The 24,198-nt window shown below is 47.6% G+C and overlaps 1 protein-coding gene across 5 annotated transcripts in view; it reads left to right on the top strand.

The window, feature by feature from the left end:
- SCAPER (S-phase cyclin A associated protein in the ER) overlaps positions 1-24,198 on the top strand; it is a 4,210,252-nt gene that overhangs the window by 3,846,670 nt on the left and 339,384 nt on the right. For all 5 annotated transcript variants that reach the window (XM_069624455.1, XM_069624453.1, XM_069624454.1 and 2 more), the window contains one exon: positions 9,957-10,194. In XM_069624455.1, the coding sequence (XP_069480556.1) occupies positions 9,957-10,194 (238 nt within the window). The remainder of the gene's footprint in view (positions 1-9,956; positions 10,195-24,198) is intronic.

Raw genomic sequence — 24,198 nt, 5'->3', positions numbered from 1 at the left:
GTTGTGACAGAGGCAAGAAACTGCCAAGAAGAAATAGTACTGCAAGGGGACAATTGACATAGGTTCAAAGAAGGAGCCTGTGTTATCAAGGAAGTCCAATGCGAACAAGTGAATATAAAAATTGCCATGGGTTATCGGTTGCTTGACCTGTAGTAGGTGGACCTTGTGATCCGACAACTGCGCCTAGACCAAGTAACCCCGACTTGGAGTGAACCAAGGAAAGTTAAGACACTGAAGCTGTTGTGTCTATCAAGTATTAAATTGATTCAAGAAAAGAGCAAGCTGTTGAAAAGCCTGAAAGTTGGTTTGAAATATGTATTGAAATACAAAAAGCCAAGAGAACTTAAAGAGCTGCCTTCTTGGGGAAGAGAACACCCAGACCTTTTGGAACTGTATTGAACTTGGGGAAGGGAACCACAAAGTCTTTTGTGTGGAACTGTTTTGAACTTGGGGAAGAGGCTGAAATGCAAACCAAAGAGCTGGAAGAAGCTTGGAACTTTATCTGGAACACTGTTTCTTTGGTTATTGACATCCCTACACATATTGTATATCTTTAGTTGTGAGGAAAAGTATAGGTTTTGGACACACAGACTTTTGAGTTAAACTTAATGACACAGACTATCCTTAGTTTCTTTAGGTAGGGAAATCCCACCCTAGCATAAGGCAAGTTAGGCCTTACACCATCCTGACAAATAAGAAATAAATCATTTATTTTAGAAAAAGTGAATCTATTGTATGTGTCTTTCTTCACGATGCCTTCACAGTAAATAAAAAGATTATGAAGGATAAGTGCCAGAAAGTGAGACACACACGAGCTGTCAAAGGGGCTGCCTTAGTCCGTCTCCTCCTCGCATCCCTGGTTAATATCACTGTTTTTACAGATGCCAACAATTCTTAAAATGTTTCAAGCTTCCGAAAGTAGACAAAGTCTGAAGGGGGATAGAAAGTACACATTTCTTGATGCCGCAAGTAATGCTGTAACCTCCAGCTTCGGGCAAAATCATTAAGGCTGCAAGGACTATTTAACACTGTACACAGTATAGCATAAAAATCCAATGGCTTCAGAGTATAAGATTCCTTCACAAGGATTGCAGGTGGGGAACAGCTTGCATTATATTCATTAGTAACACTAACGAGATCCCATAGCCTCATACAATATCCCAACGGCTTCTGTGCTTCAAAGGTAGCGTTTCTGCGTTTCTTCTGTTTGCGGCTCCCTCTCTCTGTACAACTGATCTCTGCAGCTGTCAGCTGGCATGTCTAATCTCTCTTGTAGTTACGGGTTTATTTCTACTTCTGACACTGATGCTGTAGCTCTGAAATGAATAGTAAGACACTTGCAAGTGTCCGTAAAACGAGGCAAGGATGGCGATTAATGTGGTCTGAATAAAACATGCTGGCACAAGTGGGGTACAGGAATTGCGGCCCTTCCAATTGCTACTTCCCCACTTGTTCTGTCTCCTGGATTTCTCGCTGCGAGGGGGTTTTATGCCTCTTGACAAGGCCGGATTACTGGCCTTATGACACAGTCGAAGTAGAATTTACTTACAAGGTTATAGCCAGCGCTGCAAGGGTATCAGGCGGGGGCAGGAACTCTGTGCCCCATGGCTGACAGGTCGGGGAGAGGGTGGGGGCAGCCTGAGCACAAGGACACAGCACAGAACTGCTCCCCCTCGTCACTCTTTCATGTCCCCCTTGGGGGCAGTCACAACAACGCCAGAACAAGCAGAAGGAAGGAAGTGCAAGGTGGAACCAACACCGTGTCCTTCTTCACAAGGAGGTGCTAGGCACCAGTGTCAGGAGAGGCAGGAAATATGCAGGGACATTCCAGAGAATGCACCTCTGGGTGTGATGCCGTCAGCGCCAGCCAGGGGGGTTGGGGCGGGGTGGCAACATGGCCCCCCACTCAGGCACAACAAAGACCCAGGGCCAGCCCCTGGGTCACACATAAGGAGCTGCTTTGAATGCAGAAAAGCAGAAACCAGCTGGGGTCTCTGCACGGGACCCAAGCAAAAGAGTACTTGCTGTGCGCAGAATCTCTCTCTTCTTTTTCCCAGAACCCTCCCACCCTAGAGAATGGGAGAGAAGAAAGAGAAAGAAAACAGGTCAGCGTACGGTGACCACACTGTTGTGGGACAAGGAAGGCGGCATGGGACAGAGGGTGCAACCTCAGGACCCGATGCCCAAAAGTATAGCACATTATGGTTACTGTAATTATGATTATGTTCTGTTTATAAACATAATCTGTGCAATGAAATTCCATTGCCTTTTATTGCCAACACTCACCCAATGTTTTCGTGTATTACATGGGGGGGGGGAGAAGATAGATGGTTTTATCCAGATTTGTGTTTCTATCCTGTCTGCATATTGGTCCACTAGTTATCTTGAATACATGGACGGGACTCTGCAGGATCGAATGTGGAGAACCCAAAGTATTGAACTTAACATGGTTAGAGAGGATATGGAAATAAAATAGCAGTACAATATGCATTCGCGACTTTTCAGCCGATAATGTTGTTACAAAAAATAAGCAACTGGGTAGTAGTACCTCAATATTACTTTTATAAATCCATCTTATATAATCATCAAAGCAATGTGAGAACATTTTTAGCATCCCAACTGGTTATTTTAAGGGTTTATGGAGGAAAAATGCAAATAAATATACATTAAAAATCTTGCTCGGAAATGGAATTGCAAGTTGACATAATTTCATTATGGAAAGCATGTTCATTTGGAAAAATGTAGGCCTCAAATCAGTTGGGCAATATAAACAGTTTTGAATGGTGGTATTCCTGTAGAATGAAGATGAAAAGCTTAGAAAATAATCAAATATTTACTCGTGAATTTGAAACTGCTGCACCAGCACAATTTCTAGTAAAGTACGCTGATAAAGTCTGCATTCATGCCACCACTGTTAGAAAAAGGAGGTTTCTATCCCTATTTGTACTTTTTACTTTACTGGCAAAGATGCCTTCAACAGACTTAATATTTTTACCCTGTGTGTCTGAGATGGCCTTGTTACACATAGCTTATTAGGCCTCATTATGAGTTTGCCGGTACAGTCACAGTTCTGTATGTGTCTGGCAAAGCCAATATTGTGGCAGACTGTTTATCATGGTTGCCCAATAAGAGGTGCGAATGTGAGGATTGGAAGAAAATGATTAACTTGAGTAAGCATGTTGGGCTAGAGTCATGTGTGCCACTGAGGAGGAATGAAAGAAAGCAGATGAGGACGATGTGATCATGGAATAAATGAAAGGATATGTAAATAAAGGATGGATCAAAATGTACAAAATTACTGATGAGGCAAAACTATTTTCAATATTAAAAGGACTCACGTGGAGTGTTTAATTAGTGTTGACAAAGTTGTCCAGTCTCTGGAAATTGGATCAAATATATTACAGATAGGACACTAAGGGCACATGGCTAAAGTAAAGACAAAATAGTGCACTACAGATGACTGTTGGAGAGGACATAATTAGATCTATGAGGGAGGCGCTGTGGTGCGCCGACAAAGATGGCTGTCTAACTGTTGAGCTCCGCAACCCATAAATCCTGCCAGCATAATCCTGCGGAACCTACGATTATAATATGAATGGTTAGCATTACGGGCACCTGCCTGAGAAGTTTTGTGAAGAACCGCACATTCTAACACCCACAATGGAGGCAGGCCGGCAAAGACGGCCCGGAGACAGCAAGACAGCCCACATGCCAAAATTCGTATCTCCCCTTGCGACCGCAGGGGGAAAACAGAGAGCAAAGTGGGGTACGGCCATCCAGGCTGGTGGAGAAGGTAGCAGCGGACCGAGGCAAGTCCCCCCCCTATCTCCAGCCCACAAATTGAGCGACTGCGAATTAAGAAGTGGAGCAGCCTGCGGCAGACGATTCTCTGCCCAGATCTCCGATCACTGAAGGTACGTGACCACAATACCCCAGACCGTGGCCATCGGGCAGTGTCGGGTCTTCCGGAACGGCTCAATTCAACCCACATAACTAAATCATAACTAAACCAGACGGGTGGGGGTAGCGGAACACACATGGTTCACACCCACGTCCAGCGTCCAGCTGGATTGGACCGTAAATGAGACCTTCGCTGATCAAAGCCGCTGCCCACCCGCATGAGATATAAACCTGCGCTGCCTAGGTGAAATCAATCGCCCTTGCGCAGAATGTTGCGACTGAGACTGGGGAGCAGCTAATGTTGACAAGGGGCACCAGAGAAAGCAGTGCCTGGCCCCAGGTCCATTGAATCAGAATTCTCACACCATAGGTACAAGAGACAAGGCACAATAAACAAGAGAGTCCACCGCCTCATAAATACACCTGAATCTATGTGGTTCCATATGGGGACCAATCCCACGACATAAGTGCTCCCAGTCAGGGAAAAGAGCAAGGGCACTAAAACGCACGGGCGCAAGAGCGCAGATGAACCATTGTTGCTTACACAACACGCAGAAATATGGGCCGGCATGACTGAAATTACAGATCAGCACTTACAGGTCGCAGGTCAAAGCAGCAGCGGCATGGGATCACTTAGTACATTAAGGCACTGCTACTCCTGAAAGGCGGAGGAAGGACCATCTTCATAGTTCTGCAGCACCCACTTGGGAATTAACAACGACCCGATACTGCACCATTGCCCACCGCACGTAGATAAAGCACCAGGTAGTGCAGCAGCAAGTAAGAACGCACCGTTCATAGTCCTAAAGGACAGCAGGGCCACTCGGTGGTGCCATGACAAGAGGCGCAAAGGGAAACAAGAAGGGCCCAATGCACGCCTATACAAGGACGGACACCATGGAGGAATCCGAGGGAACCCAGCCGGCCGCCCCAACGACTAGTCAAGTCTTCATAGATTCAAACACAGACTCATACATGGGGGCTCTGCAGGTGGGCTTCTCAGCAGTAATTAACAAACTTGATGACATTGGCAGCAACATCGCATCCATTAGGGCCGACCTGCAGAAGGTAAAGACAAGAGTCAAGGAGGCGGAGACCAGGCTGAGCGTGCTAGAGGAAACATCTGACACGCACAACAAGGAAATAGTTGAAATTAAAAAGAGTATGAAGGCGGTGAGCGATAAATGGGCGGATTCAGAATCCAAATCACGCCGCAATAACATCCGGGTAGTCGCCATGACCGAGAGATCCATAAATGTCCCAATGGAGGTGTTCCTGGAGAAGTCACTCTGCACGATATTCCCAGACACCCAATTCTTGCAGCAATTCCTTGTGGAGAGGGCCCACAGATTATTGGCCCCACCGCCCAAGCCGGGAGCTCCCCCGCGCACCAGCATTGCTCGTTTATTAAATTACTGTGACCCGGATTTGATCCTGCGCTTGTCTCGAGAAAAGGCACCCGGGCTGAACCATAGAATAAAGCTCCTCACCTGCAACATTAGAGGGCTAATGAACCCGGCAAAGACGTGGAAAATGTTGGCATATGCCAACAGGCACAAGGTTGACATCCTCTTATTGCAAGAGACTCATGCCATTGGGAAGGTAGTGGAGTCATTTGCCCGAGATTGGGGTCCTCTACGGATAGGCACAGACTACTCCTCGCAATCCAGGGGGGTATTAAACCTTATATATCCCTGTATGGGATTCCATCTTACTAGGTCCGAGGTGGATGTGGAAGGGAGGTACGTAATCATATGGGGTACACTGAGAAACCAAGAGGTGATACTGATCAACATATACGGCCTGAACACTGACACTCCAGATTTTTGCCTCCACGTCATAACGCAGATATCACCACTGGGAGACTGCAAAGTTATCTGGGGGGGAGACCATAACACAATTTTAGACCCACAGAGAGATAGGACATCCAGACACCCCAGAACACACACCAAAGCTGCTTTGATGATACTACAGGGTATGTCCACGCTGCCTCTCGTGGACATCTGGAGAGAACTCCACCCCACCCTAGAGGAATGCATGTTCCACTCCCCAGTACAGAAGTCCAGCTCAAGCATTGACTATTGGCTAAGCTCCCCGGAATACATCCCCCAGGTCTGGGACTGTGCCATACTCCCGAGAACACTATCGGACCATTCACTGATCCTACTGGAATTGGTTGTGGACAGCGGGGAGCATGGCACGCAAATGTGGGAGATGTTGCCAACTCTAATACACAATGAAACCATTATTGAACCCTTGCGTGTAGACATCTCAGAATTATTTGACTGCAATTTGGGCTCAGTGGGATTGATTGCTACCGTATGGGAGGCATTTAAGGTCTGGTTGCGGGGGCACATTGCGAGACATTAGCCGGAGCTCGCCCTACGTTCCCTCGAAAATGCACACTCACAAACACCAAGGGCCAAGACTCTCCGGCCTTTACAAGAACAGCTGGAGAGATGTAGGGATCTGGCCGACCGAGAAATACTATATAACATACGACCAATGAGGGTCAGGCGGTACGGCGAGGGAAATAAGGCGGGCAAGATCCTGGCGAATTTGATCTAGGCCAATTACAAGTATCATGGTGGTGGATGGGACAGTACACACAGATGCAGAGAAGATCAGTAGAGTCTATTTAGACTTCTGCTCAGAGCTATATACAAACACGGACCAATTGTCGACGAGTGAGCTACAGCTATATGTGGACTCATTCCCGCTCCCCGCTCTAGAGCGGGAGGACATAGAATAATTGGAAATCCCCCTTACAGTGGAAGAAATTGGGCAGGCAATAAAAGACCTGGTAGCAAGGAAAGCCCCCAGACCCAATGGTCTCCCGGGTGACTTTTATAAAACATATGCAGTGGAACTAGCCCCGAGACTGCTGGAGATGTGGGAGGAGACCCTGTCAACTGGTACACTAGTCTTGCTTAAGCCGCATAAACCCACACACAAGCCCATGTTCTACCACCCCCTGTCTCTGATAAACACAGACACCAAAATATTTGCTAAGGCCATTCCAAATAGGTTGCTACCGCACGTGAATAAACTGGTGCATCCCGACCAGTCGGGATTTATCCCTATGACATCGACCTCCCTCAATCTGCCTAGACTCTTTGCTATAATAGCCCAGTTAGATCCCAAGGGAAAGGTAATAGCGATATTGCTCGATGCTGAAAAAGCATTTGATGCAGTTTCTTGGTGGTACATGTACGCCACGCTGAGACAAATGCGGTTCGGGCCAAGATTCCTGAACTACATTTGACTGTTATACAAAGACTCCAAAGCCAGAATAAGAACGAATCACACTCTATCCGCGGGGTTCAATCTACATAGAGACACGTGCCAGGGATGCCCTCTATTCCGCCTTATTTTTGCCCTTACTATAGAAGGTATGGCAGCCTATCTACAACACAGACACTCCAGTCGGGGGGGGTCCATATCCAAGGCCCACCTTAGTTCATCTCGCTCTGTGCGGATGACACCATGCTATACATTAGAGACCCTGAAACCAATCTGTCCCGGTAATGCAAGATATAACAGAATTTGCAAAATACTCGGGATACAAAATCAACCAGTCTAAATCTGTAGTCGTCCTCCTGGTGGCGGGGGTGGTACATTCGGACCCCACAGCGCACTTCCGTTGGTCCCCAAGCTCTGCCCGCTACCTGGGGGTCGTAGTGGCCAACGACTAACACACTTTGTACACTAACAATTACAAACCGAACTTAACACAACTGGAGACCAAATTGACCCTATGGAACAAACTCCCAATATCATTGTATGGCTGCATAGCCCTTCTCAAGATGATTGTGGTCCCCAAACTACTATATTTGGTTAGCAATATCCCTCTATGGCCCGGTCGAACGTTCTTCGATAAACTACAGAAACTCGCCTCTAGCTTTGTGAGGGGGGTTCGGTCCGAATGAATTGGGCTAAGTTATGTGAGAAATTCGACACGGGCAGGCAAGCAGCCCCGGAGTTTGTGCTCTATTACCATGCCGCACAAGCACATTTTGCTAAATACTGTTTCCAGAGCACAGAATAATATTCCCACATACAGGTCGAGAAATACATGGCTGCCCCCATAGACTTACGCTCCATGATATTCATTAAACAATATGGAGGAACCGGTGAAATTGACCCAGTGGCCTGCACGATTCGGGTGAGGGCCGCATGGTTTAGGAGGGCGGAATGTACAGAACCATACTGGGCCTCCTCTCCTCTTTGGCACTACCCAGACATTGCCCCCACAGTGGACACAATGCTGCAAAGATGCTGGGATCCTGGGAAGGAACTGATGGTGGAAGACCTATTTCAGGGGAGCGAGTTTGTGAAGCTGTAGGAAGTACAAGGAAAGATGGGATCAGGGCTCACTGTAGCATTACAATACCACCGCTTGAGAGCATCCTGCAGACACAGATGGCCATCATTCCCGCCTGAGCCGTCCCCCCATCCATTCATGCTCAGCATCATGACACAAGAAGGGTTTAAAGGAAGTATCTCTATGCTATACAATATTGTCCAATCCCACTCCCCGTCCAAGAACACAATCAAAGCAAAATGGGAAAGGGACGTAGACCTAACAATTGAGGACGTGCAATGGGCTAAGTACTGCTAGCTCACTAAATCCATTTCTCTGAATGCTAACCTGAGGTTAGTGCAATTTAATATCCTAAATCACCTACACATCACCCGCGGAAAGGTCATGAGGTTTGACTGATCCAAGCAAGCCCTGTGCCCCAAATGCAAACTCCCAGAGGCCAATTTCATACACATGTATTGGGAATGAATGGATTACAAAGGATGTATTGGGAATGCCCACCCATACAGCAATTCTGGGAAGAGGTAGCCTCCATACTCAGCGGGATACTCTACACCCACATCCCAGCCAACCATTGAAATATCTGCTCAGGGACATAGGGAAAGTAGCCATTAAGACGCATAAACTTTTCACGGTGGCAGGAGCAGTAGCCAAACGCACATCCTTGCGAAAGCGGCACCCACAGTTCACTTATGGCTCAAAGACTTGATTTATGTTTATGAATGTGAAAAATGCTATGCATTGGGGGTTGCACCCACGAGTCGGCCAAAGCACATATGGTCCCCGCTCCACCGCTATCTGACTGCCAGGTGCAAGGAGGCCTAATCAGAGACAAGACCGTTCGCCATATAGTAGATCAATTATAACATCCATGAAGCAGCATTGGAATGTTTTTGTGAATAACTCTGTAAGGAGATACATGTGAACTGTATTGATATACTGTAACCGTCAATGAAAAATAAAGTTAAAAAAAAAAAAGATCTATGGGATGGATTGCTATCAGTTAAGGTGGTTGAAAGACGTGGCATCAGGTGCCCCGTTTGAGGACTCAGGTTAATGTGTTAGATTCTTCAGTAAAGCAGATCTAATGAGAAGAGCTTAGTGATTATTCCATGACTCCTTCCTGTCTTTTGGTCAGGCTATAGGTTTGAGACAGAAGGTCCAATGAGGCCTCCTTTACCTATGTTGCCACTCACCCATAGCTTAATGGTCAGCCTGGAGTCTTTTTCTTTTTCATCTGTTATGTCCTCACAATATTTTTACATTTCTTTTATATATGTGATACAAATCAAGAAATTACACTCTCGACCAGAAACCAAGCTAACTTTTGAAGAATTGATCTAGTCCCAGACTCTCCAGCTGAAGAAAATGGGGATACTTGGAGATTTCTAGGCCATCATAAAATATTGCCCAGTACTAGTTGGTTTATTCCACAAAGTCCTTTCTCTAGAGGAAATGATTGTTAACCTAGGCATCTTTTGCCTACCGATAAGTAAAAAATCAGATATGATAAAAAGTATTAAATTGTTGATTGGGAGATGTTTGAACTTCAAGATAATTTGTGCACACTGCATTATCTGGATTTTTGACCTACATAAGCCATAACATTTATTTTTAGCTCTTTAATCAGTTTATCATTATTTGTAATTTAATCCTGATTTTCCATGTTTTTTAAAAGAATTTGCATTCTGAAATAACTTTTTAGAAACAAATGTTATCAACATCATTCCAGGTCTGGGGGCATATTTGACAATACTCGTCCGGACCCTACAGGACTTGCAGTGGCCCTTCAGTCCACAGACCTGGTAGGAGTTCTGCATATGCTGTATTGCATCCTGCTACACGGTCCAGCCCTGGATCCCAATCTTTCAAGCCCCAATGAAAGCTACACGCAGAATACTATTCAGGTTGCTGTGCACAGCCTTTGTTTCCTCAATAGCTTCGCAGTGCTTGACCTTCCAGCTTTTCAGGTAAGCGTCAGAGAAATTGCCACCTGTAAATATGTCTGATTGGTGGGATATGGTAAATCTCATCTATTTCCTATTGTTTTTTTTGTGTAGTGAAGTATGTTTTCAAGTCAAGAAAATGAGGTAGAAGATCTATGTCTCTAGTGCCCAAAGTAAAAATCAAGTATTATGATAATGATAAGGTATAGTTTCATTCACTTTCATTTAAATCAGTGTATGTATTTGTGTTTGTCTATGTCTATAGACAAAAACATTTTCCTGGTGTTAACACTTGATATTAGAACGAATTTGCATACTTATAATGTTTCGTCAATTTGACTCTGAATAGGAGGAACTTCCAGCGATGTAAGGTTTGTTTTACATATCACAGGTCTGCCGTAGGTATTGTTTCCTAGCACAGGCTTTGTGTCTGAAATTGCATCAGGTGCATTTACCAGAATCTGGTGCCTGGCTGCATGGTGCCTGGGATGCAGATGGCTTGCAATGGGTGATGCACAGTTGACTAGTGGGAGGTCACGAGTGATCTGAACCAATGCTGGGGGCTTTCACTGTGGCTTAAATTGCACTGAAGTGTATGTAGGCCGTGTGATGACTAGTGTGTGCGCTGACCACCCGGTATTAGGTAGTGGTGCCAATTACACTGAAGAAACCTGATTCTAGGTCTCCCATAATGAAGCCCTTTATACGCATTTGCCTATCTGTCAAACCTAGATGTGGACCATTCTCTTGATTGTGTTTGTATCATTTATAAAGAGGAAGCAATGGCAACAAAATGGTAGCTTCCAGACCCTTATAAAACACCAACGCCCAACTGGGGCATTCAAGTACATCTGTTACGAGTTCAGGATGGAAATTGTCAGAGATAACCAAAGGGCCTCATTACAAGTGTGGTGGTGTGGTAAAAAACAGCATTAACCTGGCAGTCATTTTGTTACCGCTCCGCCGTAAGACATGTTTGGTGGTGAGGTGGAGGATTTTCCTCCAACGAAAAGGCTGGAGGAAAAGCTGCCACTTTACCACCAAAAATCAGCAAAATTGGCAGAATTACGGCCAGTGCTAATTCTGCCGAAATCCCCATCATATGGACTCAAAAAGAGGGGATTTTTACTGCCTACCATCGCTTGTAATCCTGGGGGACCGAGTAGCGGTAACAGTAATTCTGTTTGATAGTATTTGGGCAGATTTAGTGCCGCCTACCACCCCTAGTAATCACGCTGTAAATCCACAGGACCAAGTGGTGGTAATGGTAATTCTGTTTGGCGGTATTCCAATGGGTTTACCACTGGAATACCACCAAACTTGTAATGATGCCCAAAGTTTTGAATCCTTCTGAATGTCAGAAGGTTTTCCGTATTATTAGCATGTACAAGGTGGGTGTGACATAGTATGTTTATATGAGTGGCAGACAATCTTCAACCTGCTCAAACCATTGTATAATCTGAGCAAATTGGTCAAAACTAATTATTACACCCAATGAGCCCTCTATATATAGGTTATGATGAAGTGCTCTCTGCAGCATACATTTAAACATATGGTCAGGAGTCTTTTTTTTTCTCTCTCAATAATTGGGTGACTAGGCCCATGCCGCAGAGGCCAGAATAAAATAAATATGGAACAGGGAGGAAGTGGTTGTCAGCAGTATCGTCAGCGTGTGGTGTAGAATTGCAATAAACGCTCTCATGCTGCAATAAGCAGGTTGACTATGGAGACTTTGAGGAGAGGTCGAACTTCGAAAGTCAGTGAATCTTAAACACAGGCCCACTCAGCAGTGAGGATAAGAACCTCTTACAAACAAGAGGAGCCTGGTTTAATGCAGAAGGTAGGTGAGAGCAATAGGTGAGAGGGAGACATCAACTCCTGTGTGGACTAATACCTCGGAGCAGACTGGGAGATAAGAAGAGAAGGCAATGTCTATAACTGGGTTTGGACAGAGGCCCTGTGCGCGAATGCCAGAATTAAGAATTAGAAGCCACAGCCAAGAGCGTGAGTTGGAAGAGAAACACCTGTTTGCCAAACCCACATGCAGCAACCCACTGAGAATATGCATACAGAAAGAAACACTGCATTCTGTATCTTGGGGTCAGAACTACTAAGCATTTTGAAAAAGTGAAATGAAAACGTTGCATGCTGGATCTTAGAGTCAGGACTTCTAAAGCATAGTGAGAAAGTGAAGCGAGCAGAAACCATTGCATGATCGGACTTGGAGTAAGAACTCCCAAATTAGATTTAGAAGTGAAGCCAAGGAATTGGATGAACAGACTGACCAGTCTCTTTAAACAAAGTGGAGAACCACCCTGGTGATGTCACGACCCTGAGCATTTGACTGCAAAACCACGTGAAAACCCAGGAAAACCAATGAGAGCGTTCTCTTTTTTTACTACAGAACATTTTTTAAGTCATCATTGTGTCTAGTCTGTCACAAGATCTTTAGGTATTTGGTTACTTTTCACGGGTCACTTGGTGTGCTATTGTGAGGACTTTAAATTAGACCCTGGCATTTAGTGGCAGTCTGTGCAATCTCCTAGTTAAACTGCGTATTGAGAGAAACCTTAGGGTATTTTCACTCCCTCTCCACCCCCGCATATCCTCTGCTCTGGTGGCCAGGGGATGGCCATCGCTGTTGGATCCAAAACCTGGGGGTGGATAAGTGAGGGAGAATCACCTGGGTGGAGGTCATTGGGGATTAGGAATGGGGTACTCACGGGTGAGACGCGGTATCCCCCTTTTCCTACAGATGGTAAATCTACCGTTACCCCTCCGACAACCTCTTTAGGCTGCAGTAAAACATCTCCCCTCATTTTCCCACCTGTAATATTTACTGGTACTCAGTCACGGAATTCCCCTTTGCCCAATTATCAATCACCCTACTCTCTCTCAGCCTTAAAAGGATATTTTATATCTTTTCCTTTTCCTCCCCTCCCCAATTAAAGTAAGTACTGGGAAGAAGAGGCCATCGGGAGCAGTGAGGATTATCCATAGAAGCAACATAGAGATACAAAGTGAGGGTGGGCGTGGCCAACAGCCATGTGAGGAGGATGTGTGTGCTTGCAGCTCCTGCCGATCCGTATAATGAGAAGCTTACAAGCTGAGAAATTGAACAAAAACATATTTTGGCAGCAGCATAGAAGGTCCGTGCAACTACTGGCCGAAGGAGAGGACCCATGTATTGCAGTGGAGGGAGAATCGGTGTGCCGAAGTTGGGAAGCTGGAGACGACTGAAAATGGCAGCGTGAAGACAGCGAACTGCCGAGGAGAGAAGTGAGGTGAGGCTAATGAGGGAGTCTGGTGGTCCTGACGATTGCAGTGGGAACCCCAGGGCATAAACCCATGTACCCACGCCTCCTCGAAGCGTGATAAGAGCAGACTGGAGACCAGCCCCTTTTAGGGCAGGACCAAGCCTGATTTGCATATGGTTTTTCCCCTTTTGTAATGACTTTGCAGGCTGAAAAACGATGGTCTGCAGGGTTGCCCAGAGCTGTGCCTGTGGTTATGATTAATTCAAAACCTTCCAGCCATCACCTTTTTGTTTTGCTAATGTCACCCCGATGACGCCCAACAAGGTGGAAACAGGTCTGGGATGTTGTGCTCTCGTGCAGAAGGGATGTGACCTAGCAGTTCGGGCTGGACTGCCCCTTTTGGGACAGGACCAAGCCTGATTTGCATATGGTTTTCCCCTTCTCTAATGGCTTGGCAGGCTGAAAAACGATGGTCTGGAGTGTTGCCCAGAGCTGTGCCCGTAGTTATGATTAATTCAAAACCTTCCAGCCATCACCTTTTTGTTTTGCTAAAGTCACCCCGAGTGGGATGGTATGCCAAGTCGCGGGTCCCGAGTCTGCTGGGCCCAGAGACCCAAGCTACTCCTCACTGATGACACCAAACAAGGCTGAAACATGGCTTGGGATGCTTGTGGTCTTGTGCAGGAGGGATGTGACCTAGCAGTTTGGGGTGGACTACCCCTTTTGGGGCAGGACCAAGCCTACGCGCATATGGTTTTTCCCCTTTTCTAATGGCTTGGCAGGCTGGTCTGGAGGGTTGCCCAGAGCTGTGCCTGTGGTTATGATAAATTCAAAACCTTCCAGCCATCCCCTTTTTGTTTTGCTAAACTCACCTCTTTCACCAGTTCCGCGCGCAGCGGCAGAGTGCTTCCAGGCTGCACTTCAACAGGGATCTCCCAGGGTCAGCAGGTTGTGCAGAGCTCTCAATCTTCCCTGCTTACTCCGCAATCCTGCCGTCCGCTAGTTGTCCCCCAGTGTCTTAGAGCCAGCAGCAGCCTCCTTCCTGCCACTTGTCAGTTCCTCATGTTTCTGCTTGATTTGACTTAAAATGTAATCTGTCGTCCCCTTCGGCCTCCCTCAGGAAGCAGACTCTTGTCTCCCGTGTAGTGGATGCACTCCGACCGAGTCCATCCACGGCCGCGCACCATTAGTATTGTCAAAAAAGTGTCAGGTGGCATTATGAAGTACTTTTAGCTTGGCCGGGAATATCAGCATATACTTCATGCTTGCCTGTCGCAGCCGCTCTTTAGTGGGGCCAAAGGCTGCCCTTTGCTGCTGTACTTTCATGGTGTAGTCAGGGTACCCCGCAATCTTGGCCGAGCCCCTCTCTATTAGCCCTCCTTGCCTTGAGAATGCCACGATCGCCTCCCTGTCTCTGTAGTTCAGAAGCTTTGAAATCAAGGTTCTTGGTGGCACCCCGGGGGTTCTCCTGGCCGAGGAGCGATGGGCCCATTCCACCATGAACCCTGCTCCTACTTCGTGTAGCAGCATGTTTTCCACGTATGTCATGGGCCCCTTCCTTCCATCCCTTCGGGTAGGCACAGTATTCAAATGGTGTTGCGCCAGGCTCTCCCCTCTGTGTCCTCAGCACTGCTCTCCAGTGCAGCCACCTTCATCTTCAGTTCTCTGACCTCTGATTGGGTCGCCACTATATCCTGCTTATTTTCCTCCCCTTGCACTTCCATAGACTCTAGTCTCAGCAGTCCCACATCAATTCTGACTTCATCAATCCCCCTCTCCAGGGTCGTTTGGAGTGTAGCCATAGCATTCAGGATTTGGTTTTCATCTGTCTTCCTTTCCGGCTGCCCTGGCGTACTTTCATGTTGGGACTCACCACTTCCTTTCCCTTTGCGGATCAATTCCTACATCTTAGTCTGCTTGGACTTGCTCCTGTGCTGTTTATCTGGCATGTGTGCAGCCTTCTCTCTCTGTGTGACTGCCTGGGTAATTATTTCTGTTTCTTCAGCAGGTGCCAGCAGTCCGAGGTGGGTAATGTGCCCTTTGCGTAGCCTGCTTGCGTATGAAGGTACCAAGTAAGGGTCTGCTACCTATGCTTTGTTGCTCTGCAGTCTCTCCCCTGTACTCATGCCCCTACCTTATCTCACACAGTGTCATGGCTGGAGGCATCCGCGCTGTTCAGGTTCAAGCGTCCTGCCAACGTCTCAGGTTTGTTGTTTACTGTTGCTCCTTTTCTTGCCTCTCGCTGCAGCTCCTTCCTACGGACGCACTGTCTTCCCAATACTGTCACCGACTCTCGCTGCAGTGCTTTCCAATTTAATCCTCCTCCTACAGGTCCCCTGTACAATCCATTGCAGCGGTCCTCTATATGCTGTCTCCACAGTGAGGTGGGCACCCCCTCTATTTAGTACAGTCGATCTAGTGTGTGCTGAGTGGAGCGGGGTGTCCCCAGCTCGGCATCCCCCCATGGTCCACTCCGGGGGCCGCAGTCTGGCAACTACTTCCATGCTTCAGGCGCTCTCCACTCTCTGAACTTCCATCCTTGGGTTTCACCTTAATTGAGGCACTGCTTCTTCGCTCTCTGCAGCGGGCGTACCCGAGGCAGATCCCCATTGCCTCACCAGCGCTTTCCCCGCCAGAGTCTGTATCCTGCAGGCGGTGTGCCGTGTTGTTCTCTCCTTGTGTGCCCCATTAAATGTGCACAATGGGTGCTTCCTGCTCTGCCTCGCTGCCATGCACCTGCAGGGCCCACAAAGTTATTTTCTCCCTTCACACCGCAACTCAGGAGCAGGCGCAGCAGTCAGACCTACAGCGCCGGTCTCCTCCAGCCTGCACACCGCCGCAGCCCAGGCATGTTTGTGCCTCAATGAAAGTCCTAGTGGCTCACCTCCAGCTCTGGTCTAGGCTCCCCGGCAATCAACTGTCCGGTGTTACTCTTTATGGTGCCAGGGGCGCCATGCTCCTCCGCCTCTCCATGCGGCTTCACAGCAACACCCGGCTACTTCCCCGCTCCGGTGTCACCGCTCCTTACTTCAACGCGACACCACCAGCTGCCGGTACAAGGGGACTTCCTCTTTATCACACTCCGCACTGTATGAACACCAGCAGCCAGCAGGAGGAGGGTCCCTGCTCAGAGTGTCACTCCGGCACTTCTCTGTTGTTTCAATTGGGGCTCAATCAGGGCTTCTCAGGCAGTCGCTGCCATTTTGCCAGCTTGCAGCGGAGCTCTTCGGGGGCTGCTTTTTGTGCTGTCCTGTCCCCGTTTCTGGAGCAGAACCGCCTCAGCTCGTTTAGGCCGCTTCCCAACACCTGGAAGTGGTATTTTCTGGTTCAAGCATGCATTTTTCCATTTTATATAGGCTAATCAATTTTGGATCTGGCAGGAGCAACAGAGACTTGCTGCTCACTCCATGGCTGCTAGCCACGCCCCCCCTTCACATCGATCTTCTGCTTTTGCTTCATTCATCAAGATACCGTGCAGAGACCTTCGATTGAGCACTTTCACAGTGCTGGACCACTCTGTCAACGGTATCGTAACTGTTCTTCTAATGTTCAGATATTCAGCAGAAATTTTGCTTCACTTGTGTCTTTCAACACATGCATTTAACTATGTTCCTTCCAGCGCCCACTTTACAATGTTGCCGCTTGCAACCTTGACTTCAACACAGACCGGTCTCCCCAACTCACCGGCTGTGTTGTTCTCTGTCTCTTCTTTATTCTTGGATCCAAGGACGATACCATGAGGTCTGCTGCTCATCCCCACCTTGGTCAGTTATGCGGTACACAGTGCAGGATTCTTTAGCCTTGTTCAGCTGCCGTCTCAAATCTGCGGTTTCTTTGTGTGCTTTGCCCCGCTCAGAATGTACGCTCGTGCTCCGCCTTTTATCCTTGTGGGGAAGTGTAATGGAAGTCAGGTGTGAGTGATTGTCGATAATTGCCTGACCTCGCCTGACCACAGTATTTGGATATTTATTTATTTATTGTTTGCTTGTTAGGCGCTTATGCAGGAAGTAAATACTGTTCAAAGTACCTACAGGGCAACAGGAAGGGGACAAGGGGATTTAAAAATGATCGAAATACATAACAATATTAAATAAAGTGGGAAGGGGGAGGGGAGACGAACCTACTATGCCTTGTAAGTGTTCAGTACGTGCAAGTGCAGAAGGGAGGGGGGAATGGGATAGGTGTTGTGGTGCTCATGGGTGAGCAACAAGTTAAGTGCAATGTAAGGTAAGTGCGTGCCACCAGGGTGGCGGGTGAGCTGAGCGAGACAAGGGCTGAGGATATTTATTTATTTTATTTATTGCATTTGTTGTACGGCCAGACTCGAGGGTATCACGCGTAAGTTTACACATATGATTGATCTTGGTTGTTACAATTTTACAAACATGAGGAGATTCTAAGCATAGTATCTTGCTGTAGGAAAATGTTAGCTTAACAATGATTCAGGCAGAAGCTGGGTTGAATGTGTTGTGGGAGGTCAGGGCCCAGGGATGCACAAGGGCCCTGAACACCAAACAAGCAACTGCGAGATTAGCAGAGCAGAGTAGAGGAGGAAGGCGGAGGTAAAGAGGAAAGTCTTGAGGAGTTTTCAGAATTTAAGAAAGTCCTGCTAAAGACGAAGAGAGAGTGGGAGGCTGTTCCAAAGAAGGGAGCCAGCTGAGAAAAGAGATTGACCTCCTGCCCTCTGTTTAGCAAAATGCTTTACAATAAAGAGTTGGTGCCAGACGAGCGCAGGGGTCTAGCGGGGGAATATTTAGTAGGAGAGAGTTGCAGATAGTGTGGTCCCTGGTCCCAGAAAGCCCTGTGGAGGATACAGAGGGATTCAAATTTAATCCGTGAAGCAACCGGGAGCCATTGAAGACTTTTTAGGGCACGAGAGATGCAGTCCCTGAGCTTGAGGCCAAGGATAAATCCTGCTGCCCTATTCCAGATTAGCTGGAGAGGACGCAGAATGGAAGAGGGAAGATTAAAGTTGAAGCTTTTGCAATAGTCAAGCCTAGGGAGAAACAGGGCTTGGGTAACATTCAGCTTCCGGGGGAAGGTGAGAAAAGATAGAATTCCTTTGAGAAGGAAGAGCTGGAAGTGGGACTTCTTGGCAATGTCCTGAGTGTGAGGGAGGAAGGAGAGGGATGAGTCGAAGATAACTCCAAGGTTTCTGGCTTCAGGGGAGGGAGCAGGGGAGAGAGCCCATGAAGGAAGGCCCGAGTAAAGGGAAGAAGTCGGGAGCAGGGGTCCCAATGGGTAGGATCTCTGTTTTGCTAGAATTGAGGTAGAGATCATTGGAAGTGCACCAGGCATGGATGGCAGAAAGGCAGTCAGGGATGATGGAAGATGCAAGAGGGTCAGCAGGAAGTTTGAAGAAGAGTTGTGTCGTCGTCTGCATATCAATGGAAGTTGGGGGAGAACGAGGAGCGCCAGCTGAGAAAGGTAGATGTTAAAGAGCCAGGGCAAGAAAATACAGCCCTGGGGGACACCACAAGAGGAGAAGGAAGTAGGAGAGGAAAAGGCTCCAAGGATGACTTGAGAGGAGTGGTCAGTAAGGAAGGAGGTCAGCCAGTCCAGTGCCCGCTCCGAGATACCAAATGTGTCATGAAGCCTTTGTATGAGGATGGAGTGGTTGACCATGTCAAATGTAGAGGAGAGATCAAGAAGGATGAGGACTGCTGGGAAGTTGGAATCCCAGGACGCAAGAAGTTCTTCACAAGTGTTCAGAAGAGCAGTTTCCATGCCTCTGGATGCTTGGAATCCAGACTGATGGTCGCAGAGACCACCAACAAGTACAGTGTGAAGGTTGATTTGGGACTGGGCCAACTTCTCCAGCAGTTTCCCCAGGAAGGGGGTGATGGAGATAGGGCGGTAGTTAGCTGGATATGTAGGGTCTGCTGAAGTTTCTTTAAGGTGGGGGCGCACAAGGGAGTGCTTGAGGGAGGAGAGGAAAGAACCAGTAGCAAAGGAGTGGTTACAGAGATCAGCAAGTGCAGGGGCAAGAGAGCTGATGTGTCCTTAATGGTTCTCGAAGAGCAAGGGGAAACCTGTTTGGAAGAGACCTTCATCGAGCGGACAACTCTGGTGACTTCATCAGGTGAACCAAGGGCGAAGGAGGAGAAGGGGGAAGGGTGAAGGGGAGAGGCCAAGGGAGGCAACAGGGTGAGGGCTGTGATGAGAGAGTGTGTAACAAGGCTGTTCAGGATGTCCTGTGTTTTGGTGGTGAAGTGAGTGGCAAGTGTATTGCAGAGGGCCTGAGAGGGAGTAGGGGAGGAGGATACTGCGTTAGGGGTGGCTAGTTCTGTGCAGATTTTGAAAAGTTCAGCCATGCTGTTGGATGGACCAGATGCTCGTGCCTGAATGTGGGCCCTTTTCTTGGCACGGATAGCGAGTATGTATTGCCTTCGGAGTAAGCAGCAGGTCAGTTTATCAGAGGGGGCACCACTTCTGCTCCGCACCTCTGCGCCTTTGTTTCAGGGCTGCAAGTTCTGAGTGGTACCAGGTGTGCTTAGAGGTGGGTTTCAAGCGGATCCTCATGACAGGGGCAAGAATGTCAAGGGTGTTGGTGATGAACTGGTGGCTGTTGCTGAGAAGGCAGCAGCTGACACTCGTTTCATCGGGCGGATGTTCGTGAATGAGGTTAGCAGGGCTTTTGGAGGTCAGGTCACAGGGCCATAGGGACCCAGATGGGAGAAGAGAAGGGAGTTGTCTGACCAAGAGAGAGGGGTGACCATGGGAGATGAGAGAGGGAGGTCAGAGTGGATGAGTGCATTCAGAGTGTGTCCAGCAGAGTGGGTTGTACCAGAAGGGAGAATGGAGAGGGATAAGGAGGTGTAAAGGTCAATAAAAATGAGGACGCTGTGCCAGGAGAGTCCATTTGGATGTTAAAGTACCCCAGGAGGAGCAGGTTGGAGGAGGTAGAAAGTAAGGAAGAACAGAAATCAGCCCATTTGGAGAGGAACAGGGAGGTAGTGCCAGGAGGCCGGTAAATTGTAGCAATGGTCAGGGTGGAGGAGGGAGATATTACCAGCTTGCATACCAGGCTCTCAAAAGAAGAGTAGAGCTGAGTGGTTAAGACGGAAAAGGGTACCCACGCAGGGAAGGTTAAGGCAACCCCACCGCCAGTACAGTGAGGCTGTGGCTTGGAAATGAACTTAAAGACATCAGGTAGGAGGGAGTCAAAAGCAGCTCAAGTTCACACAGGCGGAGACGCCAGCATCTCAACGCAATGAAAGCGCTATATATATATAGTGGAGCTCACAACAATTATTGGTTTTGAATTTGAATGATCATATTGTCAGGTTGATTTACCCTACAAGGAATACAAGCCTCTGATGACGTGCGTCTTAGCTCGAAACACGTGTCAGGCTGTCCAAGACCTCTTCAATTAAAATTTACGCTAACTGCAGTTCTAATTGTGTTTTGTGCGCGGATAACGGGCAAACCACCCCTCGCTGAGCTGGTATTAAACCATGTCTCAGTAAGCGCGATAATGTCAAGATCAGTGTCTTCAAGAAGGAGACAGATGTCAGCAGTGTGTTTGTTGGCTGAGCAGGTATTAAGAGTCACCAGGTGGAGACCGTCTCTGCCTTTGAAGGTTTTCTGAGGTGGAGTAAAGTGGCGTGGTACTTCAGTTAGCAGGGGGAGAGACAGAAGGAACAGAAGGGGAAGAGGCAGGCGAAGGAAGAAAGTTAATGAGGAATGGTAGGATCCGGTCAAAGCGAAGGAGGTTGGCTGAGGACCCTGAACCAGAATAGTGCCAGTGTGATAGACATTAATGATGCAGCGTGAGGAGAAGAAGCCCGCCGAGAGGACTTCCCACTTGGTGCCACCATTAATGAGAGAGGGTGAGAAAGGGGGGAGAGAGTAGAGATGAGATGAGGAATCCATAGGTCTGGGGAGGGGACAGAGAAGAGGATATCGGTGTGAGTAGAAGAAGCCTGCCAAGAGGACATGTCATGTGCACGGCTCGGTTGTGAGTCTGTTTTCTTCAAGAGCGGGCTGTCTGTGAGAAAGTGTTTGTGCAGGCAAACTGGTGGATCGGATGGGATAAAGGTGTTACAGGGGAGAGAGGGATATCGCGTCTCACCATCCGGTGTCCCACTCCCACTCCCTGAGGACCCCTCACCCAGGTGATCCTCCCGCACTGGTCCACCCCGAGGGTCTGGATCCAAAGGCGATGGCCATGGCCTGGCCACCTGAGAGGGAGATCCGCAGGAACTAGCGGGTGAGACACCTTCGGGTTTCTCACATAAATGATTATTGCATTGGCCTTCATCAGGACAGGGAATTGTCTGACCTACTCAAGCATGAGGTATCCTGTGATCTAGGGAATAAAGATAAGATACGCTTAGTGGGGGTCTGTATCCGAAACAGTGATATAAAAAGCCTCTCGTCTCGGTCTTATTTCAGAATGTCCCTGATGGGTACTTACGATGCAGGTGGGAATCAAGCACGTATGGGGTCGATTCGCAGCTGTGTGTTGAAAAGATCTGAAACACACAAGGCGTGTCTAAGCATTAGACTTGTGATTCTGCGCCTCAAGGTGTGGGTGATAAATGAGCCTGGAATAGTGAATTACTTGTGGGGATCCAAGGTAGCCAAATCAAAGGTCTGTCTGTGTCAAAACCTATGTTTGCCCTCACGTCTCATGCCTAAATGTAGTGCAGGGATATTCTAATTCAAAAATAGTGTCCCAAATTAAAGTCTGGAGTAATCTATAGCTCCCTTCCCCAAGTTTAGGATACAGTTCCAAAGACAATGTTCTTAAGAATCTCAGGCTTCCCTTCCCCAATGTTCAAGTACTGATTCACAACACAATGTTGTAAAGGAGCTGAGGGTTATTCCCCCCCAAGCTGCAGTACTGGCTTACCAAAACAAACTTCCAAAGGAGCTTGGGGTTCCCTTCCCCAAGCTTCAAGCATGGATTCACAGAACAATGTTCCAAAAGAGCTCAGGGTTCTTCCCCAAGCCACAACAAACGAAGTTCCAAAGATCATTTTCCCAATAAGCTCAGGACTTCCTTACCCAAGCCTGTAGTCTTGATTAATAAATAATCTCAGTGTTCAGAAGGAGCTTAGGTTTCTCTTTCCCAAGCTTGTTGCACTAATTCAAAATCAATATTCTGCTCTAGGTTTCTAGGTTGTATTTACAGTTCCTTTTCATTACGGTACCTTTTCATTGTTGGGGCTCCCTGGTCTAGGCGCAGTTGACAGACGGCATGGTCCACCCACTACAGGTTGCGGATCCAGTTGCCCATGCCCAAGCGCTATATCCCCGTAACTTAGGGTTGTTAAGTTATTCACACTTTGGAAGATTCAAATGCAGCTTAAACTTTCAATTGGGCATTTTGCTCACACTTCGCTGCTCCCCTCAGTGGCTCACTTGCAGAAAACTCTTTCTCATAAATTCACTAGCTTGTGCTGCTTTAGAATTGTCCTTTATATGTTCAGAGTCTATTGAACACGTCTACCTCTTAAGACATGACCACTCTGAAACATTGTTCTTCATTAGCCCATTGTTGGCCTTGCATTTGTCTGTTTCATTATTCGGTTTTCATTGGAAGCTTTCGAGACTATGCTGCCTTCACACGACGACTATGAAACAATGTAGCTTCACTAACCCATCATACGCGCACCGGGTTTCTCTCATTCATTGACACTCACCGGTCTCGTAGCGTTTCTTTCCAAGTTTCTTGGTTTGCACGTTCAGGATCTCACTGCCTGCCCGGCAGACACCTCTAGACTGTTGCTTCCAGTCAGGAGGAGGAGTTACTCTCAGCCACAGCCCATGGACCGCCTGCTTCCTTGGCTCCCTTCTCTCGCACTCTCCGGCTCCCTTGAGAAACGGCTCCCTCGCCACGCAGCAACACTCTGATATACTGTGCCTTCTTCCAGCGTCTCAGCGTCCTGTTCTCCGGTTTCTCATGGGCTGTGCTGGCCTTCGTGCTCCTCTCTCAGCCCACAGGCTTCTCGCTCTCCTTGCTGTTTGTGGACTCTGTGCTCTAGCATCTTGAAGCGTCTCTTGTGCTAGGTGAATTACCAATAAAGATCTCAGACCAAATACCGGACAGACTCCGAAAATATGTCAAAATACTACTTTATTCTCAGTTCAATAAAGCAGGGCGAACTGGCAAACAACGGACTGATGCTCGCACACTCACACACAAACTTGATTATACTGAGGTTATATACCCCAATATGCATCATTTATGATGTCATCCTATGTGGGAAACTACAAAACCAATTGAAGAGAAGGATTGGTTAGGGGAACATATGTACGTATGGGGTTAGTACATAATTGGCTGCCCCCTATCTGTGGGGCATGCCGCAATCTACCTCTAAATACATATAATACTGATTATAGCAGAGAAAATGGCAGCAGATTGGTCTATGAAACATTGTATAGCATGTTGCTCCATAGACTTTCTGATTGGTTGGCATGCTCACCCAACCTTGAACTTTCTGCTCAATAGCGGTACGTAAGCAAAACAAAACGTTGGTGCTCGGGTCACATCAGATTACTCCCCATTTTCCCAATTAGTCCATCATCTCTCATCAGTCCAACCATAAGTCAAAGTTTCCCGCCTGTAGTTGACCTTGTAGTTGCTCTCTGCTCTGGGACATTGGAGAGAGTGTAAGCACATCCCTAGCTTCATCCCAAGCTTAATGAATAGCCCTTGTTTTTGGCTTCTGAATCACGTGTGAAGAGACCACAAATGTCTCCACTGGCCTCTAGAGACCTGCTCACTCCATCTTGTATATACCGCATTCACTGTTAATTGTCT

This window comes from Ambystoma mexicanum, chromosome 11, assembly GCF_040938575.1.
Source record: "Ambystoma mexicanum isolate Mex_15411 chromosome 11, UKY_AmexF1_1, whole genome shotgun sequence".
Lineage (NCBI taxonomy): Eukaryota > Metazoa > Chordata > Amphibia > Caudata > Ambystomatidae > Ambystoma > Ambystoma mexicanum.
Note: the sequence above shows the minus strand (reverse complement) of the source record. Positions and strands in the feature narration are given on the sequence as shown.